Source organism: Aspergillus saccharolyticus (genome assembly GCF_003184585.1).
Source record: "Aspergillus saccharolyticus JOP 1030-1 unplaced genomic scaffold BP01scaffold_52, whole genome shotgun sequence".
NCBI lineage: Eukaryota > Fungi > Ascomycota > Eurotiomycetes > Eurotiales > Aspergillaceae > Aspergillus > Aspergillus saccharolyticus.
This window is the reverse complement of record NW_020290662.1, coordinates 83,794-111,157: the sequence shown is the minus strand read 5'-3', so window position 1 is coordinate 111,157 and position 27,364 is coordinate 83,794. Positions and strand designations below refer to the sequence as shown.

The 27,364-nt window shown below is 47.4% G+C and overlaps 9 protein-coding genes across 9 annotated transcripts; 4 read left to right on the top strand and 5 right to left on the bottom strand.

The window, feature by feature from the left end:
• Positions 1-73: 73 nt before the first annotated feature.
• BP01DRAFT_360721 (M20 family dipeptidase) lies at positions 74-2,409 on the bottom strand. The gene is made up of 5 exons (XM_025575975.1): positions 2,205-2,409; positions 1,985-2,016; positions 1,865-1,932; positions 679-1,796; positions 74-614 (listed from the first exon to the last, which is right to left on the bottom strand). The coding sequence occupies exons 1-5, from the start codon at positions 2,402-2,404 to the stop codon at positions 431-433; spliced, it is 1,602 nt and encodes a 533-aa protein (XP_025427127.1). The 5' UTR covers positions 2,405-2,409; the 3' UTR covers positions 74-430.
• A 217-nt stretch (positions 2,410-2,626) lies between these two features.
• On the bottom strand, positions 2,627-3,725 carry BP01DRAFT_186616 (mitochondrial 54S ribosomal protein mL58). Its single transcript, XM_025570909.1, has 2 exons — positions 3,644-3,725; positions 2,627-3,556 (listed from the first exon to the last, which is right to left on the bottom strand). Exon 2 carries the CDS (start codon positions 3,455-3,457, stop codon positions 2,849-2,851), a length of 609 nt encoding a protein of 202 aa, XP_025427126.1. The 5' UTR covers positions 3,458-3,556; positions 3,644-3,725; the 3' UTR covers positions 2,627-2,848.
• Positions 3,726-4,033: 308 nt separating this feature from the next.
• Positions 4,034-6,478, bottom strand: BP01DRAFT_360719 (cystathionine gamma-synthase). Its single transcript, XM_025575974.1, has 5 exons — positions 6,323-6,478; positions 4,822-6,229; positions 4,543-4,726; positions 4,442-4,484; positions 4,034-4,341 (listed from the first exon to the last, which is right to left on the bottom strand). Exons 1-5 carry the CDS (start codon positions 6,365-6,367, stop codon positions 4,219-4,221), a joined length of 1,803 nt encoding a protein of 600 aa, XP_025427125.1. The 5' UTR covers positions 6,368-6,478; the 3' UTR covers positions 4,034-4,218.
• A 1,531-nt stretch (positions 6,479-8,009) lies between these two features.
• Positions 8,010-11,856, top strand: BP01DRAFT_426607 (rRNA-processing protein UTP22). The gene has a single exon (XM_025579802.1). It carries the CDS (start codon positions 8,163-8,165, stop codon positions 11,505-11,507), a length of 3,345 nt encoding a protein of 1,114 aa, XP_025427124.1. The 5' UTR covers positions 8,010-8,162; the 3' UTR covers positions 11,508-11,856.
• BP01DRAFT_186537 (putative nuclear envelope pore membrane protein) lies at positions 11,598-15,810 on the bottom strand. The gene is made up of 5 exons (XM_025570908.1): positions 15,746-15,810; positions 15,185-15,665; positions 14,979-15,127; positions 11,945-14,926; positions 11,598-11,892 (listed from the first exon to the last, which is right to left on the bottom strand). Exons 2-5 carry the CDS (start codon positions 15,626-15,628, stop codon positions 11,688-11,690), a joined length of 3,780 nt encoding a protein of 1,259 aa, XP_025427123.1. The 5' UTR covers positions 15,629-15,665; positions 15,746-15,810; the 3' UTR covers positions 11,598-11,687.
• An 867-nt stretch (positions 15,811-16,677) lies between these two features.
• BP01DRAFT_386717 (ubiquitin C-terminal hydrolase 37) lies at positions 16,678-18,101 on the top strand (the record flags this gene model as incomplete). The annotated part of the gene is made up of 6 exons (XM_025577685.1): positions 16,678-16,728; positions 16,781-16,875; positions 16,934-17,033; positions 17,101-17,282; positions 17,341-17,516; positions 17,572-18,101. 6 exons carry the CDS (start codon positions 16,678-16,680, stop codon positions 18,099-18,101), a joined length of 1,134 nt encoding a protein of 377 aa, XP_025427122.1.
• Positions 18,102-18,738: 637 nt separating this feature from the next.
• Positions 18,739-20,342, top strand: BP01DRAFT_306518 (putative oxysterol binding protein (Orp8); the record flags this gene model as incomplete). The annotated part of the gene is made up of 6 exons (XM_025572242.1): positions 18,739-18,824; positions 18,887-18,963; positions 19,042-19,081; positions 19,136-19,205; positions 19,267-19,326; positions 19,392-20,342. The coding sequence occupies 6 exons, from the start codon at positions 18,739-18,741 to the stop codon at positions 20,340-20,342; spliced, it is 1,284 nt and encodes a 427-aa protein (XP_025427121.1).
• Positions 20,343-20,712: 370 nt separating this feature from the next.
• On the bottom strand, positions 20,713-25,008 carry BP01DRAFT_360715 (condensin subunit YCS4). The gene is made up of 6 exons (XM_025575973.1): positions 24,606-25,008; positions 24,020-24,531; positions 23,846-23,969; positions 23,653-23,794; positions 21,216-23,594; positions 20,713-21,141 (listed from the first exon to the last, which is right to left on the bottom strand). The coding sequence occupies exons 1-6, from the start codon at positions 24,839-24,841 to the stop codon at positions 20,968-20,970; spliced, it is 3,567 nt and encodes a 1,188-aa protein (XP_025427120.1). The 5' UTR covers positions 24,842-25,008; the 3' UTR covers positions 20,713-20,967.
• A 223-nt stretch (positions 25,009-25,231) lies between these two features.
• Positions 25,232-27,206, top strand: BP01DRAFT_328467 (serine/threonine protein kinase CDC7). The gene is made up of 4 exons (XM_025572946.1): positions 25,232-25,723; positions 25,808-26,267; positions 26,358-26,418; positions 26,482-27,206. The coding sequence occupies exons 1-4, from the start codon at positions 25,453-25,455 to the stop codon at positions 27,178-27,180; spliced, it is 1,491 nt and encodes a 496-aa protein (XP_025427119.1). The 5' UTR covers positions 25,232-25,452; the 3' UTR covers positions 27,181-27,206.
• The last annotated feature ends 158 nt before the right edge of the window (positions 27,207-27,364 follow it).

The following is a 27,364-nucleotide window of genomic DNA, read 5'->3' as shown; positions in this document are numbered from 1 at the left end:
CCTAAGATTCTCAAAAACTTTTCTTGAAATCCACAAAAAAGGCTTGGTACTGCTAGATCCTGAGCTATAACTGCTTGTGCATGAGCGTAATATACATGGGGACCCATACCCATTTGATGGCAGTAGGTCATATCGGTGGTTTCCAAGATGCAACGCCGGAACTTCACACATTATGACGATAAAGGCGATGAGTTATCATCATGCTAACTGTATTACGCGATGGTGGTGCACAGCGGTCCAAGACAAGCTTCAGCACGGTATCAGTCAAGAGATAGAGTGGATTGTTGAACGATATGTACAGGGCAGATGTTCCATGGGAAAGGGAAGATCAAATGACAAGACGAAAATCTGTATGCCCTGTGTTCCATAAGAGCAAAGCAAGCACACTACCCGGCATGAAGGCTGGAACACAGCAGGGTAGTGCAAGCTCTTATTCGTCCATGGGTTCCTCTGCGACATAGTGCAGATAAGCCCCCAGCAATTTAGTTCCTTCGATGTAATTTCTCTTATCAAGTTTCTCGTTCACAGAATGCGCAGCATCAGTTGAGCTGCCCATTGGTAAAAGCAAAACGTTCTTCCCAGTGGCTTGCTCAAATGTCAATGTGACCGGAATACTGCCATTTGTATTAGCTTCTTCTGAGAAATAGCGAATAGCCTTGAGACAACAACAGCACATACCTGCCCCCTTCGCGGGTCATATCAGGCTCAACACCAAAGACCTGCTGAACAGCCTTGCTTGCAGCAGTAAAATTCCAGTGCTTGGGACTGGCAACCCACCATTTTCCGTCATGCTGGAGCCACACGTCTAACTTGTTCTTACTGTTGAGTTTGGCGAATTCTGACTTGATGTGATCGAACACGAGCTTGTTCACATCCTCACTCTCCATGTTCGGCACTGTCCTAATGGAGAATTTGCCGATTACCTTGGCTGGAATCACAGTCTTAGCCCCGGGGGCAGAATAAGCACCCTCGATACCATGAATAGACAAGGAAGGATATCTCCATCTCGCCATGAGAGTTCTCTCCTTGGTGGAATGGATGCCCGTTTCGCTGCCCAAAGACTCATGGAGGTTATCCATAGTGTAACTGATATTTGGGTATAAGGATTTCTCCTCCTCAGACAAGGGCTCAACAAGGTCCATTAGGCCAGGGATCAAGATGTTTCCCTGGGGATCCACAAGTTTGGAGAGAATATTCACCAAGTCAGTCATCGGCTCGTGGGCAGAGCCCCCAAATACTCCGCTGTGCAGATCCTGAGCAGGGCCAGACACGCTCACGGAATAATAATTACACCCACGAAGACCATAGGTGAGACAGGGCTTCTCTGTCCCGAGCCAGTAATTGTCCGAAATGCAAACAGCATCTGCGTCCTTGAAGAATCCTTTGCTCTCAGTCTGAATGAACTCCTCCAGACCTTCCGAGCCGTATTCCTCCATGCCTTCGAAGCAGCAAAGGAGATTCACCGGAAAGTCCACACCGGCCTTCTTGTGGGCCTCGATTACGTTTAGCCAGCCTAGAACAGGGCCTTTGTCATCAGTGCTTCCTCGTCCAAACATCCTTCCCTGATCATCAACAGTTAGTTCAAAGGGTTCTGTCGCCCAGCCGTCTTCTTTCAAGGCAGGCTGCACGTCATAATGCCCATAAACAAGGATGGTACGCTTGTTCTTGTCATTGCCATACCGAGCAACTACGACTGGAGGTAGGTCAAGATGCTCCTTGCCGGGTTGTTTCCCTAGCGGTCGTTGTTCTACTTCGGCCCCCAAAGCTTCAAGCTCAGAAGCGAGAAATTGCGCCATCTAACGGAAAGCCACCAGTACATCAGCTGCGATCCTATTGTATTGGGAGGTCGACTGCGGAGAAATACCTTGAAAACATCTTTTCTGTTCTCATCTTGCGCAGAAATAGAAGGAATGGCAACAGCCTTTCGTAGCCCTTGCTGGTCAATACACATCATTAGCACAGGATAGAGTTCCTATGTACATACTGTCAATGAAGGAACCAGATAGGTCGTCGACCCTGTCTCGTGAAACATAGAATATGGTTAGAGCCGGAGGTCTTATATGTAATGGCAGGGAGGGACAAATGGTAGAGAATATGTTGTGAGCACTTGTGAGTACCGACGAAGTAAATGTAATGAAAACCTTCCAATGGGGGAAGCACAACAGAGGGAGAGGCAGAATTAGGCAATAGGAAAATGAACGCACTGTTTAAAAAACGGCTCAAGTTGCGGTGCCATCTTTGTATCGCTAATATGCCTGTAGAAAGCTTGACGGGAGATGAGGCGGCGTGCTGTAAAATCAAAAGGAGTTTGAGACGTCAAAGGGCCCTTGCTGTGGACAGGAGTTGACAAGAGGGGTCTGCAGTCTCTAAGCGACGTTGCAATTCGGCGGAGGGGGAGGGGCATTTGGGCCGTTGTCAAAGAACAGGATTTATATTATTAAGTGACAATTACCACCTTAGGAACAGTACAGGTACGTCCCGAGCGAGGAGGCCTAGAGTTCCCGCGAATAAGCGACGACCCGACTACGCGAGACTCAGCTGTTGGCATTGGCAACAACTTGGGCAGGATCCCCAGAACTCCTCTTTTAGACCAAGATGTCTACATTGAGTAGGCTTCTGCCTACGGCTACTTATTCCAGGATAGTTGCAAGTTACATGGTGGATGACAGGCTGCATTTTTAGACACCAATTGAAAGCTTCTAGTAAGACAAGACTCAGAAAAATGAGCGGTTAAGGGCCTGTGTGACTGTGACCATGAGTGGCAGGGCAATAAGAGGTTTAGCACCCGGTTCCCTGTAATAAGATAAACTGTGCAAGAAATTCAGCGCAAACAAATTGATCATTGTCATCAACAATCTCTTCCCCACGATTCCTTGCGCAGTTTCCGATCCTCTCTAGCCATGCGGCGCTTAGTGCCCCATCTTGATTGTACCGCCTCCAAGACTTGCTTCTGCATTTCTTTCTTCTCTGGACTAGCTCCGCACACCATCGAAATGAAGAGTGGTGAGCAATCGAAGCGCTTGGCCAACTTGGAGCGGCTCCATGTCATTGGGTCACTGGTTCTGAGCCTACGTATCTCCAGAACATCGGAAGGGTTCAAGTGATACCGTTTAGGACCAGGTGATTCATTCAACGGTGTGAGGGCGGCAGGATCCTCGTGAGCGATCGAACTATCGGTACATAAAGATCTCCGGATGTCGTCGCTGGGAAGAAATTTTGCTGGCGTGTGATAAACCGATGGAGCACTTGAAGGAGGGTTATGGATAATGTGTTCCCTTTCAACGTGGCTTGAAAAAGATCCGAATGAAGCATCGGGCTTGACACGTAGGCGTTGTTTTGTACGTCTGTAAGAGGACTGGGACCGCCGTGGTGTGAGAGACAAGACTTCACATGACGAAGGTAAGAGGAAAGGCAAAGTAAGGAAGGGCCTCTTGACTGTAACGAAAGTGCTAGCCATTCTGGGTCTAATTTTTCCGGGTCGTGCTGCGTGCAGTTGACAAGATACAATAATTTCTGGAGGTGTGAGGATCGAGGGGATAATCGCTTGTCAATCAATCTAGTATGTACGTAAAGTCATCAGTACATCTGTTTTGTAGCAAGTTTCGACAAGCAACTCGTCGAAAGATGTCTTTATGAAACATACACTTAAATATATGTGGCTAGGTTGAGTTCAGACATTGATGAAGCACAGGGCCTTTTGAGCCATAGTGGTTGGTAGTTACTGTTGAGATGGGGTTTGAGCTTTTTTCGGCCGCAAAGTCCCGTGATAAGCTTAATAATAGTACATTAAGCATAACTAAGTTACATTCATTAGCCCCCAGGTCTAGCCGCTGCCTTGTAACCACCATACAAGACTAGTACACCGGGTACGTTCGTCAAGACACCAATCTCAAGTCAGTTGATTAGTACTTTGTGAAACACAGATTTCATATCAATGGGACCTCAATCAAGTTAGGGACGTGTTTGAAAAATGATTATCTCATGTATAGATATTTACAACATCTGTTTATGTCTACTTCTGCCTTGTTGATACGATCGCTTTCTTTCTTCTGCGTCACAGACCTAGATAACAGAAGCGCTGTCATAAGCCGTCTCATGGTGAGCCGCCAACCAGTGTCTCACGAATCAAGAAGGCCATGCATTTATTATAGATCAAACTCAAGACTTGCAAACCGATGTTCTTGGGTCGAATCATGATAGTATGGTAATCACCACAGTCTACTGTGTTCTGATATCAGACACCGCTACCAAAGCCCGCCGTATCCGATTACACAGATCTGACTCCTCTTCCAAGCCAACACTTATTCTGACCAGATCGTATTCAACACCAAACGAATTCGCCTGGATTTTGTTAGAGGATGTTGTTAGTGATCCATACTGGAGAAAAGGACCGAGAAAAATGGCCTCGTCGAGCGAGTTGTAAAGGTTCATTCACACATACCCATTCTAATTCGCCATAATGTGCCAGCAAGGTATATGGACAGCTTGATCATAGTTAGAAGGATCTCACTGCTCAAGTTTTCATTCGGAGCTTTGACCAACCTCAATGTGAAATTTGTTCCAAGACTCGGGCCCTTATGTACTTCGAGTTGGTCGAAGAAAGCCATTGCTTCCTCGGTCGAATGGAAAGTGACAGAGAATAGCCCTCCATAACCACCGGTCGGGGTACGATATGCTTCATATAAGTGTTTAGAAGGGTTGAATTTGGGATAATAAACATTCTTGACTGCGATTTTCGTTAGATAAAGATGGACTTCGGCCGAGTCAACCTTGACGATCGGTATCGCAGCGGGACTGATACGAGAATAGAGCTAGACTCACTCAAAGGAGATGCCAGGAGCAACTCTGCAATAACTTCTGTGGTTTTGTTGATTTTCTCGATCCGAGACGCGAAATCACGACTGTTCCGTTCCAAGAAAACAGCGTCTTCGGCCCAGACATTATCTTCATACTCATGGGCAAATGTCCGTTTCAAAGATTGATAGAATTGTCCATGAGGGTTGAGCACTGCACTTCCGCCCATGACATTACTATCCCCACTGAATATCTTGGTCAAACTACTGACCACAATATCTGCCGACGAGAGAACATTGATGTTCAAAAAGTTCCCCACAGTCTCGTCTATCACAACCGCGAAATCATATTCATCAGCGAGTTGGCGGATTCTTTTGAGGTCTGGAGATTTCAGTAAAGGGTTGCCTGGGAACTCTGTGAATAAAGCCAGAAACCGCTCGCCGGCTTGCAACCGTGATTCCAAATCATCTAGATCATCCGAAGAACCTTGGCCATAGAACAAGCACCCTGGACCCCACTTCTCAAGAATTTTCAGTGAATCGATGTAAGGAAACCCAAAGCATACGCTCTTCAATTGTCCTCTGCAGGACAGCAACATCTGATGGGCGTTAAATATTGAGCTCATTCCCGTGGGGTAGAGGAAGACGTCAGCATCCGTGAGTCCCGCCACACGACCCTCACCTTCGGTCTTCTCAAGGGCCTCACTCAGCTCCACATCAGCAGTCAGGACCCCTGCTATCCTTCGACGTACAGCCAATCGTGCCTGATCAGCAAGCGAGACGTTCAAATTGCGTCCAAACCGTTCTTCAATGAATTGCACATATTCTTTACCATCCTGCGCTTCCCCTGTGGAAAGAAGATCTTGAGACTGGTTATGAATACCATTGCTTCGGCTTACTCCACTGATAGAGTCACGGCCCTGGTACCTCCTAGGGCCCTTGCAAATTCTCCGAGATATTGTATCTGCCAGTGAAGTATTTCTCTCGATTAGAAAGCCACCTTTTAGTGCACCCAAGCAAAATTCGCCACGTCGACTCGATATGCCATTCCCGGTGTGCTGCCACACTTGTTTGGCAACAGGCGCGAACTCTTTCGGGTATATCACAGAAGACAACAACAAATCTGTGGGGGAAAGTCCGGCATCTGTCTGGTGAGATGGACTGAAACTCATAATCCGTATCCCGCTGTGGTGCTCAACCGGTAGTCTCGATTTCATGAAAGAACGGCACAACTCCGCGGTGGTCGTGGACGGAAATAACATGGCGGTCTCATATTTCGGGGTACCAAAACGACGTACAATCTCAGCCGCAAGTTCTTGGATGACCGGATGTATGAAAAACCGTGGATAGCCGCATTGCATGCTGCTTGTCACCCATGACTCCCCCTCCTCATAGGCCACGTTTGCTTTCCATGTGGGGAGTGATACACTGACTGCCTAATCAAGAGTGAGTGACCGATTCGAATTATAGTGAGAGAGACAAGCTTTTTCGCGAGGATCGGTGGCGGGGTTCGCGGGACCTGCACGTACATGGTCAGTGTTTGGAGGAACCGGTCCTCCGATGATTTGAAGCATTGTGAATTGACGACCAAGAATTGTAATGCGGCTGACAGGGGGTTGGCTGGTCTAAGCTCGGCCGCTTGTGACTGCAGTGGAAAAACTGGAATGCGTAATATGACTTCGTTGTTGGGAGACGGATGGATGAAAAGAGGTTTTCCCATTACCTATTTAGAGGCCGACGAAGTCGGGGAGTCATTGTGGTTGGCCGCCAGCGATCTCGGCGCTGCTGCTGTTGGTGGTTGACCAATGAACTTTGAGTGATTGAGCAGTCCCCGCCCCAGGCGGGCGGGCGGTCTCGAGCCATTACTAAGCGCGGAGTTACTAACTAACTAACTAACTGAGTACCTTACTTATTTACTGTAACTAAGTAAGGTACTCCGTACGACCTGTAACTACCAGATAATGACTCGTTTTGTTACAAGTAGTCAGGTACTGCAGGTACTGCATGACAGCATGTAGTAACTTAATTACTCTTAGCATCAACCAATTTGATTTGCAAAGCGCTAAGGTAGCTTTGCAACCAACTCTATGAGGGCCTGATCGAGGGTGACGGACGATGATTGGCTACTTTCGGAGATAGTTTCCAGGTTCTGATTAGCTACTGCGAATGACAGTAACATAACTTCCAGATTTAGAAAGTCAGCAGCTATAAGTTAAGTTGTTGGGTTTGTTATCTGATGGAGTAGAAAAATCAGAGTTTTATCTTTCCCCTGATCTAAGAACACTAATTACCACTCCAGTATTTCTTTATTTAACATGTTACGTGATCTAACATCCGGTGGTTAAACCCTTGTAGGCTTTCTATATACTGGCAGATTGCGAAGTACTCTGTAGTTACAACTTATCTTTATGACTTAGGTTCCATCTTCATCTGATATTTCACAGGGAAAAGTGCTCCTAGTATCTCCTGTGAAGGTTTATGAATATTGAAGATTTTCAATAGATCAGGATGTGTTTTAAAAAGCCTTTCATGTTAGAATCTTGGTTTTTCGAAGCTAAATATAGCAAAGTTCCACCTTTGAAAGATACTACTCTTCTATCTCTTTAGAGAGACTATGAGGGACCTTACAAAGTCAGAGCATAGATTTATGCACATCTTGGTATTTAGCCCAGAGTATATGTTACAATACTACATTATACTGCATAATCTAAATTAGGTTGATTGCTACTAAGAGTAATCAAGTTACTAGATGCTGTCATGCAATATATGAGATACTAGACAAAGATAGAACCTAAGTCAGAAAGATAAGTTATAACTACAGAGTATTTTGTAATTTACTGGTACATAGAATGCCTACAAGTTCTGTACCATGGGTTCTTACAGTACCGACTCGATCACATACAGGGCATTCCCACATGCCAAGTAAGTAAGCCTGTAAGTGTAAGTTATATTACTATACAATGTCGATTCAGTAACTAGTATGATGACAGTGATTGAACAGCGCCGGTCTTTAGATGTACTTGTGACTACTACCTACTTAGTACTAGTGTATAATTCACATACCGAATAACTATGCAATTGATAATACAGGTGCTTGGGATAAAGGCGGTGAATGTAGCGAGGGTCGCTTCCGTCTAGTTTCACTGTCGGGGGCCGGAGCCATAGTCCCGCCCGACAAGCCTTAAATCTTTTTTTTTTCTTCATACATGCATGGTACTGGTATACCCAAAACTTGCAGCCAGCATGGTACAAATCTGAGATTGTTCGACCTGCACCCTCACTTAGAGGACTCGCTTTCTGACTACCCCAGTTCCCCTCATCCTCCCACCACATATCAAACTGAGTTACGGTGCTGATCGGCGGGTTAAAATGTCGTCCCATCCAGTGAAACGCCGGCGACTGAGCCCTTCTACTCACAATGCTTCGCCACGTCCCCGTATTTCAGAGAGCGATAATCCTGCCACACGTCCAGGCTCTCAGTTGACACACGGAAGCAAGTTACAGAAAGCGATTCAAACCAATGAAGTACCTGCTGTAAGCATAAACAGCCAAGGAACACACAATGCCACAGCCGAGTTTGCGCTCGCAAGCGGCGTCTATAAATCCAGCTTCTTTAAACTCCAGATGGACGAATTATTGAATGAATTGAGGCCAAACTACGATAAACATTTCGCGAGACTTCAGGAGACGCTTCGTCAACTGAAGAGCATCATTGAACAAATTCCGGAGAAACCACCTCAAACGGCATGGGAAGCAGAGAAAGAGCTGCGGAGCACACATGAGATCGCGGTGCCCTTTCCCGAACCGCGACCCGGTAGGGGAACGAAGTATTCTTTTACTTATGCCAAACCGACGAATATCAACGTGGTGGGCAGTCTTTCACTTCAAAATGGAATCAAGAGTACTGATCCTTTGACGGTTGACTTGGCGGTGACAATGCCTAGTGCTATATTCCAGGATAAAGACTATGTCAATTTTCGATTCTTCCACAAACGAGCATTTTACATTGCCACCGTTGCCGCTGGAATTAAGGCAGCTGCTGTCAAGGATTTGACGATCAAATTTGCACTCCAAGATGGTGACAGCCTGCGGCCTGTCGTCGTTCTCGAGTCGGTCAAACCTGGACACCTATCTTCCAAAGTACGGATTCGCATCATCACTGCCATTGAAGATACTCTGTTCCCCGTGTCACGAACTTTGCCGATGAGGAATAATTTACGTCAATTCACAGCTGATGAATCAGCATCTGAAGGCGCTACTCCGTTCTATAATGCGTCTCTCCGGTCTGAGGCCACGGTAGCACTCTATCACAAATACATTCACTCTAATATTCGCAAATGCGAGTCTTTCAGAGATGCATGTATCTTAGGACGGGCCTGGCTTCGACAACGCGGATTTGGGCCATCATATCAAAAAGGCGGTCTCGGTGGTTTTGAGTGGGCAGCTCTAATGTCATTGCTGCTTGAAGGTGGCGGTCCAAATCACAAGCCTGTACTCCTCAAGTCTTACAGCAGCTATCAGCTGTTCAAGGCAACCTTGCAATTTCTTGCCGGAAGAGACCTGACAAATCCACTAGCACTATTTACAGCGGAAGTGTCATCTCCTGGCGATTCCCCTGTTCTGTATGATGGCAAGCGAGGACTGAATATTCTTTATAAAATGACGCCTTGGTCTTACACCTTGCTCCGTCGGGAAGCAGATACCACAGTGAAAATGCTAAACGAGTCCCGCGATGACAATTTCGACAAAGTCTTCATCCTCAAAACGCACGAACCAATGCTCAGATTTGATCGGCTGGTTCGGCTGCCAGCCTCGTCAACCGGACAAAGTCTCCAAGACCTTAAGAGCTACTATATAATCCACAGAGTGTTGATTACGGCACTGGGCGACAGAGCCCGGCTCATCCATTTGCGTGGTTGCAGCACGGGGCCTTGGTCAGTCGATACAAGACATGGCCAGAAGACGGCGCAGGGATACATACTTGTAGGCTTGCTGCTAGATGCAGATAATGCCACACGTGTTGTGGATCATGGACCAGCTGCAGAACAGAAAGAAGAAGCCGCATCTTTTCGATCATTCTGGGGGGAAAAGGCCGAGTTAAGGCGTTTCAAAGATGGTAGCATCAGGGAGAGCTTGGTTTGGTCAGACCTGGTAACAGCGCCCTCTATCATAACGCAGATCCTATCATATACTTTGAACCGTCATTTCAATTACACAGGTTCTGATATCAAATTTGTCGGCGATGAATTTGACGAAACACTTCGCGATAACGGGGATGGCATCGTTTTATATTCCAGCCCCCGTTTCCAGGCAATTCACGACGCTTTCAGTTCTTTGCAGCGATCTGTTCAGGACATGGACGGAGTACCTTTGACAACCAGGCATCTTGCACCTGCCAGCCCACTATTGCGTTACACGGCTCTTCATCTGGAAAGTGCTTTTAAAGTGCTTTGCGGTCCCGTGGACATTGTCCTCCAATTTGAAAGCTCGGCTCGTTGGCCTGATGACCTTGTGGCTATACAGATGACGAAGATTGCTTTCCTCGTGAAAATCGGTGATTATTTGCAGTCATCTGGAGCTGCATCTACATGTAAAGTAGGGCTGGAGAATGTCTCAAGCAAGATCTTGAATAATGCCTACCTTGACATTACCCATTCCTCCAATGTCCTCTTCCGTCTCAGGATCCATCATGAGAGGGAACAAATGCTCTTGGAACGTCACTTGAAAGATAAAGAAGCTCATCTTCCTATGAGACAAGAACTCGCTTACGCTCTATCTGAATACAAACGACAATTTGTTCAAGCTCCTCGGCTCACGCAAGCAGTTCGTACCCTATGCACTCGTTTCCCGCTTCTGTCGCCCACAATCCGCCTTGTCAAGCATTGGTTCAGCTGCCACATGCTTATGGAGCAAATTAGAGAAGAAACCGTGGAATTGCTGGTTGCTCGAGTGTTTGCACAGCCTTATCCATGGGACGCTCCATCCAGTATCATGACTGGATTCTTGAGGACTCTTCAGCTTCTTGCGCGGTGGGACTGGCAGCAGGAGGCTTTTTTGGTCGATTTTGGAGGCTTAGATAAGACTGTAATGGAGCTCATACGGACTCGATTTTCAGCCTGGCGAAAGATCGATCCGGCATTGAATACAGTCAGCTTGTTTGTGGCTTCCGACATTGATATCGATGGGGTGACTTGGACTCAGTATGAAAAGCCTTCCAAGGTTGTGGCAGGTCGTATCTGCACCCTGGCCAAGGCTGCCATGACAATGGTACCAGAGATTGAATTTGGGCTCGATTTGAAAGAGCTTTTCCACGCGTCATTAGCACCCTACGACTTCATTATCAAGCTCCGTTCGAAGCCGCTGCATAAAGCATCTACATCTCCAACCACATCCAAATCTGCTGATAGACGTGAGGGACTTCTGGCTTCTGGACATACACTTGTCAGATCCTTTGTTCGAGATTTGCAGGCGTGTTACAGCCCCAATATTCTCTTTTTCCACAGTGATGGGAACCCTGGAGTTGTTGCAGGGTTATGGAATCCTCAAATTCTTCAACCTAAAGCTTGGACATTGAAAATGGCTTACTCAACTTCTCCCGCAAACCTGGAAAATATAGAGGACAGTGATCAGGTGGTCATCAATCGCCCGGCTATCTTGAACGAAATCTCGAGGCTGGGCGGCGTCATAGTTGACAGCATCGAGGCTCAGGGCTAACGGTAATTTGTTCTAGTCATAGTCATGCCTTTTGCTTCGAATGTAACAGCGCATACCAATATATACAACTGAAGAGGTCGAGAAAGTGATATGGAATGATAATGAGAGAGCCGAAGCTAAAAGGACAATTCTGGTATTCCATTCTGGTCTAAGTGATAAGGCCCACTCCATTGAATCAACTCATGCACCGGTCATCATCCCCTTTTCTGTTTTCCCAATTGGTATCTGGGAAGAGAATGAACAATATTTGTCCTTGATTGCCACCACTTCGTATGTTCCCTCGTCTGATGTTTTGATAGATTTTGTGTGCTCGTAAGAGATGTCATGTTTGACGTCAAGTATCTCCGTTTTCTTCCCCTTCCGAGCATTTGAGCTTCGTACATAACTGAATGGTGATTAGTGGAGTTCGTCATGTTTTACAATGAGTGATAACATACGTGAATTCAAAGGGGGGCGTGCCCCAAAACTCGAATTGGAGTTCAGCTTCACTCCCTTCGTGTATGTCCACGACAGACACTTGGCCCTTGCTGATCCTCACACTTGGCATTTCGTGTATTGTCTTAGTTATACTTTTATGCGCTTTACATTTTCCGCTTGCGCCATCGCTAACAGCGGTGATACTGAAAACGCCTGGTTTCTCTGCAATGCGGCGGAAATTCGTGGTCTTGGAGGTGGCCTTTCTCGACGCGCCATCGAATGTATAAAACACATTGAAAGGAGCATGGCCGGATAGCGAGAAAGAGAGTCGCTCACCGACGCAATAATCTGATTTCGATTCCAGCGGAATGATGGTTGGGACATCCGAAACTGCAACTCTGACTGAAGAGGCATCGTAATCGGTGGTCTGCTGACAGCCACGTGCATCGGTCACTTTGCGGATACTGACGACATGCTGCCCGAGGTCAAGGTGGCGCCGTGGAAGTGGGAGCTGGTGTTTGTTGGCGTTGATGTTGGAAATTGATACTATTTCTGGTTTTGCCTTTGTATGGTGTTTGATCGCTATTTCCAGGGAGAATGGTGCGACACCCTCGAGAGTGATGGGAATCAACTCTTCACCGCTGACATCTTCCTTGCAAAACCCATAGATACGGCCGGGTGAATCAAAGTGTGCGGACGGTAGTGGGTTCACTTTTTGGGTCACGACCACTGGTACGATCCCAGGATCTTGATCATAGAGGTTGTCGCCTACCTCTGTAAATTTGTAAGTGTACGAACCGGCTTCAGAGGTATCCATTTCTAAGGATGCAGCATGAAGGGCAGTCCGCAAATTCTGCACGCGGACAGCAGACGAACCGCGCAAAGGCTTGCGTTGTTGCTCGTATTGAATGCTAAAAGGGGCATGTCCGGAGAGCCTGAGCTCGAGGCTGTCATCGTCTCCCTGGCAAACATCTCGTTTCATGCTATGACCATCTAATCGGACAGGGGAACCATCCACAGCTGTGATGCGTGGACGAGGTATCCAGGAAACCTCGAAAGTGCCACCCCCTTGATCGACAAAGCCGGGACAAGAAGAATCTGCCACACCAAGAAGTTCATATTGTCCATCCTGTGTGACGGTTAGAAAGCTATTCTCGTGCCAAAACGTCTTCTCAAAGACAACGGAACTGGCATTTGAGTTCCTGTATTTCACGTTCCAGGGACGTTCCCCGCTGAACCTAATCGGAATATCGACGCTGGAATCTTGCAAGGCCGAGTATCTCCGGCTTTTCTCTATTTCGCCAAATGAGACATGAGGAGGCTTGGGGCGTGCGTCGACCCTGATGCTGTCCTTGAGCGTTCGCTTGCAATTCGAGCGATCTTTGACACTGGTGAGCAGAACCAAGTACTCACCACCACTTACAAGCCTCTCCGTGACAATAGTGGATAGCTCGTTATCAGACTCCAGGGTGTATTTTGTCTTCTTGCCATTATGGACCACTTCATACTGTAACGTCCAGGGACCCTCGCCTAAGAGAGCAACATCAAGAGATACCGGTTCACCAAAACAGGCCTTACGCATACCCTTGGACCCCAGAAAGTGCGCAGAGGCCGGTGGCTTCACATCTTGCTCAAGAACAGGCACTTTATCCTTGAGGGACTGAGGACCGTAGACAGTGTCTGCGATGTCAAGAAAGCGATAGCGATACAGGCCGGCCTCCGACGGTGTAAAATCGAGCTGAGCAAGGAGACCATCAATAGTGTGGGCTCGTGTTTCAACGCCTTTTGCATGTTCAATGACGTACCGGAGCCTGAAAGGTGGGGACCCAGTCAGGTCTAGGTCCACGAGTAGGCCGACAGGATTATTTGCACATTTGTCAAAGACTCTTTCATATTTGATAGTCAACTCGGGCTCTGGTGGGTTGCGTAGATAGCAAGATGAAGGCTCTAGCACTTCTCCAGAGCAATATTGACTGGAAAGAGAATTCAACCTGTACCAACCAGGTTCCTTAATCTGCGGTTTTTGATCAAGGTTCCCGAGAGATGCCTGACGTATTTTGCTCGGCAGGTCCCCAAGACCCACTGGGCTCTCACCACTGAATGTGTAAACTAGAGAGAAGGGGCCGTCGTTCTCATACCCTTGCCCCGCCTGATGGTACTTGAGGGGTAAGTTCACGCTTGCCCCTTGCGCGACTTCAAGGAAGCTCTGATCATTGCAGCCGGACAAAGAGAGTCGAGGCCTCTCATGAACAGAAAATTCATGCCAGTGCGAGGGAGATTTCGTAGATAGTCGATCCGCAGCATCTAACAGTATTGAATAGTTTGCGATGTTCCCTGAACCGTCATGGACTTCTTCAATTGTGTATGTCCAATCGCCGCCAACGCTAAGAGACTCGTTAAGAGGGACCTCAATGGTCTGGCTACGAGCCCAAGTCAGATCGGGTTCGTTTGCATTAAAAAGAGTACCGCTTGTACGCTGCCCTAATAATGGCGAGCGCAGTTGATCAGGCTGAATGTTTTGGAAAGAAAACCCCCGGTCGAGGTTATTGACCTGCCTGCTGTATTTGATTTTCAGAGGAGGAGTGCCCTCAACTACCAAGACTAGGTTGGAAAGCTCTCCTCTGCATTTATGGGTTGGGGAATCCTTAATCGTTGCTCGAGGGCACGAGGCAACCAGTGCATCTGATGATCTCATATGAACATCAAGATTTGACTCGTCCACTACTCTTTTCAGTCGGTATACTCCGGGTCTCTTAACGGGGAACATGAGATCACGATGTAGGTTGGAACCTGTTTTCGGAAGGAATTTTTCTGCTTGGCGCTTCAGCTGTTTCAGCTGCCTTGCTGGAATTGAGATGGTTTCATTACCACCAGTGTCATAATCTAGACGCAACAGCTCGATCAAGATAGGGTCTGTCTGGTTGACACGTATGGGAAGATCGATAGTAGCTTTATGTGGATCAAGACAGAGGGGTATATGATCCGGATTTAGGATGGCAGAGCTGGCATAATGCGGTTAGTCTCGTTGGAGCATTTTCAGACCTGAACACTCACCCTTCCGGTAATATATGTACTATTTGCTTGCCCAGAATGAGAGACGCATTGTGAATAATGTCTCCCGGTTTGACACTCCGTTCGGATATTGACAGTTCCCTATCATAGGCTAGCTTGATTGCCCCTCCGACCCAAGCACCTACGGGAATCTAGAAAGATGTCAGCGGCTTTTCGTCGTCGTGCGAGGCATTGAAACAGAGGCGTACTGGGATTTGAAACATGAGGAAGATGTTTCCAGCAACATGAAGCAAGAAGACCGCTAGTGTTGTAGGAAAAGCCCATTCTAACCAGGGGATCCGCAGCGCCTGCAAGCCGAAAAGAAAGACTCCATCGACAGCTGCCCATTTAAGGAATAGCCAAGTAGAATCAAGATCGTCAGATGCAGTCCAGGACTCGTATACACGCCAAGTATTAAGAAGCAGGTAAAAAGCGGCAACATATAATCGCTGCGACGGGGCGTCAATAACAGTAGCTGGTATTAGAGGCGGATTCGTAACAGCCGGGCTTTTGGCAACGTTGACGGATGGGTTTTGAACTACCCCATTCGGGAACCTAGGCTTGGACGGGGGTTGACTATTGTAGTCTCTGAATCTCGAAGCAGTTTGAGGTGTCTGCGGAAAAGCAGACCGGAGCCGGGGAGTGCCGTTCATGGCATGCTGCAATCATAAAAATATGAGATATAATGAACTACACCGGAAAGGAAAGAATATTAGTTTCTGCTTCGTGACTTGTAGTCGAAGATCTTAGCCGGCTCAGAACAGGGATACCTTGTGTGTTGCCGATTTCTCGTCCTTGTCAGGCTCGCGCCCGCTCTGATGCAAGTTATGGCAGAAAAGTTGAGGTAAGCGTTGAGAATTGGGAATTGGTGAGGCGAGGGTAAGTGTGATGTCACACAAGAAATGGAAACCTGCCCGGTATCGCGATGCGCCTGGAACTCAGAAAAAGGATTTGGGCGAGCTATTCGAGTTGCGACGCAAGATACCTGGGAGAGGGCGAGATATGAGCTTCAGTTTGATGGAATGCTTCTGCACTGTTGCAGGACCTAAGCAACAATGGGTTGGGCGGTCAAAACAGCAGACCAAGTATAGTATGTAATTGGCTTCCGTGCCAATGAAACATGTATTATAATTGTATAGTTACAGTATTGTACCTAACATCATTTGCGTACAGTACACAATGGTTACACAGTACTCCGTTCTCTGTAGACAGAACGTATGGTGATCATCCAGATACAGCTCTGTACTGCTGAGAGAACAAGTGCATGACCATGTATGTATGTACAGTACTTCTTTTTATCGCAGCAATGATAGGAATACTACAAAACACTACGACCTAAACAGTAGTTAAAGCACCGATAAACTTTACCCAGTGAAATGTAGTTACAAACTATAATTGTCTGGAAGCTTGAGGCTGCAACCATTGCTGTGCTCCGTGTGCCTGGTGTTAGCTTGACTGACACAATCATTCTTATTCACTTAGCGAAAACGTAAGTACAGTCAGTTAGTACATACAAGATTTACTCAGTATATTCAGAGCTCAGCTACAGAACCACTCACAATCTTGAATGCTCTGGGACAAGAAGACTTCCTCTTTGATCATCCCGACTCGCAGCCTTTTTTTCCGAGTTACCTTTCAAGCAGGTCAACTTTCTTCGTAAAATCTCCAACAGCTACTAAAGACCATTTCCAGGCAGATTAGCATGGTTGAGGTGAATGATTGGAAGGGATTCTGCGAACTAGAATCTGAGCCTGTACGTATCCGGACAACGTCCTCAACGGCACAGGCTAATCGACCGTTTTCAGGCGCTCTTCAATGTCATGCTTCGGGATTTTGGCGTCAAGGGGGTCAAGGTTGAGGAGGTTATATCTTTGGATGAGGACATGATGGCGACGTTGAAGTGAGAGTCCTGCCACTAATGTACTGCTTATTTCACGAACAACTCATGAAATTGATAGCAAGCCGGTGTACGGATTGATATTCTTGTCCCGCTGGCGGGAGGATGACCCAGAAAAACAAGAAGCAAGTTGCCCAGAGGGGTTGTGGTTCGCAAATCAGGTCTGCCTGTTGCTCTAACTTGTCCCGTGTCAATAGCCAGATTTATCAGGACTGATCATGAAAATAGACAGCGACGAATGCCTGTGCCACTGTTGCTCTTCTGAACATCATCAATAATGTTGAAGACATTGACCTTGGAGATAATCTGCAATCCTTCAAAGAATTTACTATGCCCTTCACACCGGCGCTCCGGGGCGTTGCAATCAGTAACTATGAATTTATCAAGAGGATACACAATTCATTTGCAAGGTATTCATAAATTAAGCCCCATGTATAGTTTCAAACGGTCATTCTAAACCAGCAACAGGAAAATGGATATACTCAACGCTGATCACCAGCTCAAGACTGAGACAACATCAAAGCGATCTCGCAACCAAGTCGACCAAAAAGATCTTGACACGATCTACCATTTTATTGCCTATGTTGCTGCATTAGGTAGAGTCTGGAAATTCGACGGGCTGGAACGTCAGCCCCAAGTGCTTGGTACGATAGCCTGGTGTCCACAACACGCTACAATGCTGACCGTATGCACCTGTAGGAACTTGTCAACCTGACGATGACTGGTTGGCCCTAGCTAAGCCTAATATTCTTACAAAGATGAGAGAGTACGAAGAAGGTCAGATCGAGTTTTCGATTCTGAGTCTTAGCCAAGACCCGCTCCCTGGCCTGCTCACTGAGCTGGCGATTAATGTTAAGTCTCTCGAAGTGATAAACCAGCGTTTGACATCCACGGGCGGTGCACTAGCCTTCGATGCTGTCAATCATCTCGGAAAAACGCTCTTGGAGGCTGATGAGTCCTACACACTGTGCAGAGACATGATCGATCGAGCGGCCATCCCTGCAAGTCGAGAGCAGGAGTATCGAACTTGTACAATGTTGGACTTAGAATCTCTATGGAACAAGCTTACCCATGATCAGCGTCAATTACGAGTGTCTATCCGTGAAGAACAGCAATCTCGGCAGGCTGACGAGAATTACGCAGAGGGTCGGAGGTACGATTACAGTCCTGCTATTCGCACATGGCTCCGACTCTTAGCCCACAAGCAAGTCATTGAAAAGTTGTTGTGATCTTGGGATCAATTCATAAATTGCACCAATTATCTCCACTGTGAAATGTCTTGCATCCTTTAGACGAGCAGAGTTCCCTTGTCTATACATTTGATTTAGCTTCTTCGAATTCAATCTATTTTCATCTATTCCATTTATTTACTTGTCGATTGTTTTTGGCATTTTCTTGATTATATAATATCACTGGTGACGTACAGACTGACCGCCGGAGATTGGCCCCCGCTCTACCAGTATATGAATGTCACCGCCTGGAGTCCAGTGCGCGCCCGCCGTCGGTGATAAGAAAACCTTGGTGCAAAGGGGGTTATTGTTGTTCGTTCGTGCTTGCTCTAAATCTCGTGTGCTCCTGGCTGGTCTATGTGTACTCGTCTGCTCTAGAAGTAGCACTTGCTCTGGCTCGGCTGACTTCTTCCTTTCACTCTTCAGCTATCTTGATTTCTTGTCGCCTACTGACCCAAAGACCTTCGGACGTGAGTTGACTAGGACAAATAAGCCTTCAATATCTCTTCCTTTTCTTGCTATATCCAAATATAGTCTATCCCTGTTCGTTTTGTCCTTGCCACACGAACCACACTCAGGACATCGCTTTCCTCATCTCATCTTCTACCTCGCAATCCTACGAGACGTCACCTTCAGCATGTCCTCTATAGCCTCTTCTACATCGTCCGAGAAGACGCCAGATGATTCGTCCAAGTTGAAGACGTTTTTATCCATTCTTCGCAAGTATTTGAGCCCAACTTCGTCTTTCGGGTTGTACGCGCTGACAATTGGGTTTGCACTTCTAGGTTTGTCGGAGTGGCTGACATTGCCTCCGTTCGCTTCTCGTTGCCCGCACATCTTCTGGAGCCGACTCCCAATTTGGGTAAGTCGTCGTTTCTCCGCATGGCTGAACTCTCTCTCCATACTGAGCATCTCGCTGACTTCTTTTGTGAATGACCAGAGTACTGGAACTACTTGGATAGACCGGAGGCCTTTGCAAGGTCAGCAAATTAGCCTGCCCATCAATAGAGCTTGTTTCTGACAGGATATAATAGTATCGGGCAGTCAGAAGATCCTCTGGGACGAATGCTCGAGGTTCTGAGATTCTGGTTCACTAAGGACCTGGTATGTGTCATTCCAAATTGTTGGCCAGCTTAGTCGGCAGTTTTATTGATTCACATTATAGAAATATATCAAGGGCAAGCCATGCAAGCCCTATAATTCCACACTCGGAGAGTTCTTTAGGGTGCGTCAGACCGAACGTGACACAAGTGTCTAATTACATATATTGACCTGGGGTACATATCTTAGTGCACCTGGGACGTGCAAAACACACTTCCTGAAGTATCGCCTGGTTTCACATCGATCCCGATAGACACGGCTCCCAGCTCAAATCACAGCACTGGCAAGCCCATCACAGTATGCTACCTGACAGAACAGACCTCGCACCATCCTCCAGTATCAGCGTTCTACATCGATTGTCCAGTGCGAGGAGTTACGGCTCGTGGCTTTGATCAAATCAGTGCCAAATTTACAGGTACCAGCATTAGAGTCACTCCAGGACAACATAACCTGGGAATATTCATCAATGTTCAGAGCAGGGATAATGAGGAGTATCACTTGACTCATCCGGCAGCTCATTTGGGTGGCTTGTTAAGAGGAGCGCTCGCCGTTACGGTTTCAGATACATGCCACATCATGTGCGCTCAAACACGTATCAAGGTCATTCTGCAATATTTGGAAGAGGGTTGGATTGGACGCGCTCAAAACAAAGTTGAGGGCGTGATTTTCCGCTACGATCCTGACAACGACACTGTCACAAGGATCAAAGATGTACCTCATGGGGATGTTCTTGCCAAAATCGGCGGCTCGTGGCATGGGCAGATTTTCTACACCTTGGCTGGCTCCAATGAGATGAATCTTCTGATCGATATCACTCCTCTATTTCCGGTTGCAAAGACTTTGCCTCCGGAGGAGGAGCAGCTCTCCAATGAATCTCGAAAGTTTTGGTCGGCTGTCACTGAAGCTATTTTGGACAAAAGATATAGCCAGGCAACCAAACTCAAGCAGGATATAGAAGAACGCCAACGACAGAAGGCCGCTGAGCGTCAGAAGATGAACGAAACATGGCAACCTCGGTTCTTTACTGGAGCTGTTACGCCTTTGGGTAAGCCTGAATTGACCGAAGAAGGAATCAGGGTACTCGAAGGTTTACATCATCGTGACTATAAATTGCAAGAGGGTGAAACAAAAGGCGCATGATTCTCAAAAAGAACGGTCAACTGTCTAATGACATCATCATCCCGACAGCTGGATACTGTGGATGCGTTGGCCATCTCCTCTGAACATCAAGACTCTATTCTACTTGGACATCGAATACGCGATACGGGGTGCCCGTTAATCTGTTCTTTATCTGCGCAATTGTGAAGTCTGTGAGTATTATATATAGTACAAGGATTAGTTTAGCTAGATAGACATTTCTAATTTCATCGTAGTAGTTGGTGAAGCTACTATGCTCGAACCGGAACCGGGCTCTGTGTTTCCTCCATTGAGCCAGACAAAGTATTCGCAGACCACGCTATTTTGATTGATCATTGAACGTGTTTAATTAGCTATGCAGGAGACTAGGTATATTGCGGTAAAAATTGACATTCGACACGGGACAGCAACAAACCAAAAACCCTCGAGAAGCCAAAAAGAAAAAGGAAAAAGAAAACATTGCCCTGGAAACGCCTTATCGAAGTACCAGGCCAAATATCGGGGATTTTCATCTCTCACATCTCCATCCAAACCAGAGTACACATTTGTGAGAACAATAAGGTTCACAAAGAAAAGCAATTCGGTAGAGTAATGAAGGGGCATTACTGCGAGAAATAGCTCAATCAGCTCAGGCATTTGCAGTAACAACCTTGTTGAAGCCTGCAGCCACTGTCTTGGTAATTTCTTCATTCTTATGGGAAAGCAGAGACAAAGCATAAGCAACATCACTCCACTGGCGTTCAGTCTCGCATCTCGGCAGTCTCGCAGCTAGTTTCTCAGCAAGTTGTCGCGCATGTTTCTCCTGATTTTGCGAGGCATAGTTAGTATTCCTCCGCGACCAAGGGTGACACGTGAAAATAGTGCTGAAAGACTTACCTTTTCTATGAATCCGACTAGGAACTTGACAATGCGTTTCAATGAAGCTTCCTCGAGGCTACGTTCTGCGCTTAGCAGGCTAAACATATCCACGAAGTGGTTATAAACAGCATTATCCTTAGTGGCCAGTTCCGTAAAGAACATACGCGCTAGATCGGCAATTCTTTTGTCCTCATCCTCAAGACACTTGGCCATTTCGCCTAATTGGCCCTTGACTTTGACCTGGCCCGCCAGTATCAGAAAAGTGAGGGTCATGAGGCATGTGCGCTTCACGGAGGCATCGTCGTCATTCAATCGTCGGTAGAGGAAATCAGTATTCTCATCAATTAGGTGATTGAAACAGACTGCCATGTCTCCAAGAGCGATGACGACGTTACTGCGAACTATAGGATCGTCGGACCGCTCCATGATTGTGATCAAAAGGGGGAGATTTTTCTCGCAATACTCCGCGGAAACACACATAAGTTTAGCCATGCAGAGAGTCGCTGCTGCTTGAAGATCTCGATCAGAATAAATGTTGCTGTTGGCGCAGATCTCTGTAACCAAAGGGCCGAAATTCGAAAGCAGCGAATTGTCCCCGTAGAGCAATTCCCTCTCGCGAATATGAGCCATAGCGTCTGTAAAGTCGTCTTCAGTCGTCCCACCAATAAGATCTAATTCATTATCCTCTTCTTTGGAATCTTCTTGGATAGAGGGGTGTGCAGGTTTGTTCTTTTCTTGCTCTGCCTTACGGCGTTTGAAGTCAAGCTCACACAACTCTAGATGAACGATCTGCTTGATTGCAATATGGCCAACGACAAATAGCAACTGTGACAAACCGGCGGAAGATGTCTTTCGTCCGGCTGCTTGGCTCTCAGTCGAAGCGGTATCAGGCTGTTGTTCTTGTGGCTCAGGGGGTGATTTGGAGTAAGACCTATGAGCATGAGCCTGGAAGACAAATCTAGTTTTCCGTTTCAAAATATCTGAACATAGCACATCTGGATGTTTCGATAATGTATAGATGGCGCTAATAGCCTGCTCTGCCACTCCGTACCACTCTTTGCTCATGGACACAATTTCTATAATAGCAGCAAGGTTCGTAAGGACGGGATGATCGTTGGTCAACTTCGGTATGCCGATATCTTTGGATTTTGCCTGACGACCGGGCACCATCCGCCGCACAGCAATGCATGTATATTTCGCAAGCACAAGGTCGGATTTTCCAAGGCTTCCAAGGCCTATTCGTAGCATGGTCTCAAGCTCCTTGATAACAATTTCGGGTTTCGCCAAGGCCAGCATACCCAAAACAATGATGGCACCTCGACGTTGGGTCTTCGATATATCCTTCTTTTGCACGCCGTAGACTTGCCAGAGCTTTGAGATGACGGTATCCGGTATGTGGCCCGCCTTCATCATCGTGCTCAATAGTTGTTCTAAGCAAGTGAGCTCAGCAGGCGTCGAGCCGAAGGTCAAACTGATCATATTGCGTGCAATGTAGTTCGCGGCATCATTAGGGCTGAATGAGTCCGGCGCTTCAAAGAAAAGTCCCCTGTAGCAGTCTATCAGATGTGTTTGAACTCCCTTGCCTTCGTCGCTGTTGCCTTTGGTCCAAATAAGTCGCAACATTCGGCGGATCCCACTACGGGAAGTCTCAATCCTATACGCATCAAGAACAACGAAGAAGTCCATAGCTTCAATGGCCTCACTCTTGTTCCTCGACGACAGGAGCTGAGCAACTAAGGGGGAGGCCGAATGAAGGACTTGAATGAAGCGGACAGCCTCGTTGTAGTATTTTCTTGTAAGTTGGAGGCGTGTGAGTAATTCCGACGTCGCAGCTTGCTCCGCAGCATGTTTGATTGCTGCTGCCCTTTCTTCCTCGGTCAAACGCGTAGCTTTAGATGGGGAATCTTCAGGTAACTGGGTTGCGTCATCCAACAACGCACTGTCGACATGGGATGCATCACCACCTTCGAAGCCTTGTGTTTCGGGGGGCCTTAACGCGTTCAGCTCAGTGTCCACCCCATCGAGTCGAGCTGTCCACTCCGTAAGTGAAAGCTGCCCACCATGCATAACACTGAATGGATGCGTTGATACCAGCTTTGCAAGCAGTTTGATGGCGTTCCGTCTTACATTGCTGCTTTTGTCTTCTAGGCTTCTCGCAGCCAGCTCTGCTACGGCTTGCCGCCGCTTTGGAAATTTCTGTTCCAGATCGCAGATCCTCATATACACCTGAATAGCACGACACCGGCAGTAAGGATTAATGTCGAGAAAGCGCTCCTCTAGAACGTCGAAGAAAGCATTTATCTGCGTTTTGTAATTGTCGCCCCTCTCCTCTTGACGGCTGAGTTCGGATATAAGATTACCGCAAACTTCAATCACTGCGCATCTGAGGGTGTAGGACTGCGAACAGAACCGTATCAGTGTAAAGTCGGCTGTGAGTTCATGGTAGGGGTCAAACCTCGCTGTCTAGCTGTTTAGCTAAAAGAGTCATTTGCTTGATGATCAAGCGAGGTGCCAGCTCTGAGAGCTTGATGATAAAAGAGGACACCGACTTGGGTCCGCGAGTATCGTTGGAGTTGAATTCCTTGTTCCCAAGCTCCCTAGCTTCAGTCAGCCAATGTCAAAGACGGATAATGATAGCATTTATGTACTTCAAAATTTCATCCGAGAGCTGGGGGTAGTCGTATTGCTCGGCAAGAATGTGCAAAAATTCTGCCATAGGCTCGGATAAGTGTTCAAAATATGTCAGGCTTTGTACGATAGATGTCTGCGCCCCTGGATATTCCCATCAGCAACGGCTTTGACTTTTGGGATGAGAAACTTACCAAATGCATGTCCATGGTGTTTCACAGCAATACAGAGGACCTTAAAGGCATGCATCCGAATATTCATGCTCTTGACGCGTTGCTCACTCTCGAGAATCAGATAGATAGAGCGAGTAAACAAATTTATGAACGTATCCCGGTCCGAGGTCGTCAGGAAAATCCTGCCGAGCTTGAGTTTCATCACTTTACACATAGTCTCCATTGCGGCCTGGATTTGCGTTGTCCAGTCCCAGTTCCCATCCTTGGTACTAGTTTTGGACTTAGTAAGTTTGCCTGCGCCTCGCCTAGCGGGAGCAGCCTCCGTTGGCTTTTCGGCAGCTTTCAGCTCGACGGCCGAGAGAGCCCATTGCAATAGAAACCCATACATCTCCAGCAAACTTTTGTGCTGCTGAATTGTGTCCTGCTCATCGGATTCGAGATCGCCATGGATTATATCTGCTTCAATTGATAGACCGGATACGACAAGATCTAGGAGTTTACTCAGATTTCGGGTGGGGGAGAAGGCAGAAAATCTGTTGGCGTTTCAAGAGTTCAGAAATAGACACCGGAAGATCAAGAGCTTTTGGGTAGGGAGCCCAGGACGTACTTCAACAGAAATTGCAGTGAATCATAAAATGACCCCCGGGTAAGCCCTTCCGGGTTCTCGGCGACAGCATCCACGATCGGATTAAGAACGTTATCAATATTGACTTGTGTCAATTGGTCTGGATCGATTTCGCAGTCGAGCAGCTCGGGGTCGGCATCGGGCGTAGGCACGGAGGCCGGATCGCTCAAGTAGAATTTGAGCGATTCATTGATGTCAAACTGAACGCGATCTTCCATTTTGAGTGACGTGCGAGGAAAGTCCTCGCAGGACACGCGACTTGTGCGGGCAGCAGGAGGACAAAATTATGAAGAAGATGTTGCTAAGGTGGGCGGCGTTATTATGGGGAAATGGGAGGAGAGAGCTGAGGTCAGAGGGGAGGGGAGCGAGCAGAAGAAAACAGGCGATAGTACTCCGTAGTTTGTTTGCGATTTTCCGCTTTGAGGTATTGATAAGGGTACCGCCCGGGTCACTATCAACACAGCACGTAACTACCGGTACGTATCCGCGTGACTAGTCTTGGTTGGGTAGGCGGTGGTTCTTTCGGTACGACTAAACATTACTGGCACTGGGTATATCTCCGTACTCCGTACTCCGTAAACAATAAACAAGAGTGTTACCGGAGCGGGTATTCTTGTACCGCGGCCCTGCAGCCTCGAGCAACTCCGAATCCTCCCCAGCTTGGTGAATGTAGCCAATACTGCTGGAGATAGACCAATCGCCGAACGCGACGTCGATTCTTGGTACCCTTGCCATTGTCGTTCTCTCAGAGCTTGGACGCCTGCATGCCAGGATAACTTCGACCTGGACTTCGCAGTTGCGCCAACCCGTTGTCGCGCGCTTTGGTGTCATGTCCGCCTTTCACGCTCCGCCCGCCGAGGTCTCCGGTGTACAGCAGCCAGAATTGTCTCGCTCAGGGTCAGAGTGCGAGACCCAAAATGGCACCATGGCAACTAGCGAATCTTCACTGGAGAACATGGCAGACGGGAATGCTCTCGAGCAGTTTGACCCTCATGATGAGGAGGATGTTGACGATTCCGTGAAAGAGGACATGAAGAGACTAGAAGAAACATTCCCAGGGATATCTGATCGCTTTCGATTGGTCAACCGCATAGGTGAAGGTATGGTGTGAACTGGTTGTCGTTATCCTACTGTGTGCGGTTACACTTGAGAATCCTTCTAACCCGGTCTGCAAATCGACCTAGGGACTTTTTCGACGGTCTACAAAGCAGAGGATCTCCTGTATGATCACTATCAAAATGACTGGGACACGTTTCAGGACAGTAAAGACGGCAACTGGGTGAACCCTCCATCTAAGCGACGTTCGGTCGACGGAGAAAAAAGTCCGACATATTCTGCGAAGCGACGAAGACCGCGATACGTTGCTTTGAAGAAGATCTATGTTACGAGCAGTCCTCTTCGCATACAGAATGAACTCGAGCTGCTCCACGATCTTCGAGGCTGTCGATCGGTATGTCCCTTAATTACTGCTTTTCGCTATCAGGACCAGGTCGTAGCAGTCTTGCCCTTCTTTCCGCACACCGATTTTCGTATTCAATATCGTACATTCATGGTTGCGGACATGCGACATTACTTTCGATCCTTGTTTACTGCTTTACACTCGGTTCACAAGCATAATATTCTCCACCGCGATATCAAGCCGACGTAAGGACCCATGTTCCGATACTTACCCCCAATGGCCACGTCCTTTGGCTGCTCTGATGAAGGTACTGATCACTTCGCTGGCTTTTGCAGTAATTTTCTCTACAACCCTGAACTCCGAGAGGGCGTATTGGTGGACTTCGGTCTTGCCGAAGTAAGTACAGGCGCACTCTCATTATCATTGGCACGGGGTTCAAGTGCTGATCTACCATCACAGCGCGAGGGCTCGGAGTATACCGGTACCTGCTTGTGTGCAAATTCGGGCCAAATACGTCGCAATAGATTTTTTCAAAGCTATTACTATACCCATTGTGTCTCGTCTCAGCATACTGCATCTCTAGGATATCCAAAAAATGACTCCCGTCCTTCAAGGCGCGCCAATCGAGCAGGAACCAGGGGGTTCCGTGCGCCTGAAGTCCTATTCAAATGCACTTCACAAACAACTAAAATTGATATGTGGTCGGCCGGTGTCATTCTTCTGACGTTACTCGGTCGTCGATTTCCATTCTTCAACTCGGCTGATGATGTCGACGCTATGATCGAAATGGCCAGCATATTCGGCACACGTCGCATGAAGCATGCGGCAGCAATGCATGGGCAAATATTTGAAACCAACATTCCAACTATTGGAGAAAAGGGTTACAGCTGGGAGAAGCTTGTGAAATGGGCGAGTTGCGTGGAGGAGCTGACCGAGAGTGAAAAACAAGCCACTCGTCTATTGGCTGGGCTCATGGAATTAGACCCTTACAAGCGCCTCAGCGCTAAAGAAGCCTTGCAACACGAATTTTTTGCTGACCCCATAGATCACGACGTGGAATGGGGCGGGAATCCGGATGACAGCGGAGATACCGGCGAGGAGGGTGATAAAGACGATGATGAAGCAGATGATGCAGCAGACGAGGTAGCAATGATATAATATATCCTGGAAGAATTATGTATGGCAATGGCATAGCAAAGAGTATTCAAAAGCCCACCGGTGCTTCACCATGAGTAGACTACTAGCTACTGGGCCACCTGTAGACTTTCAGACATATTGACCTCGGGGCCGTCACACCTGCGTTGATCGATAGAAAGAGGAGAATGAGCAGCTTGAAAAAGGG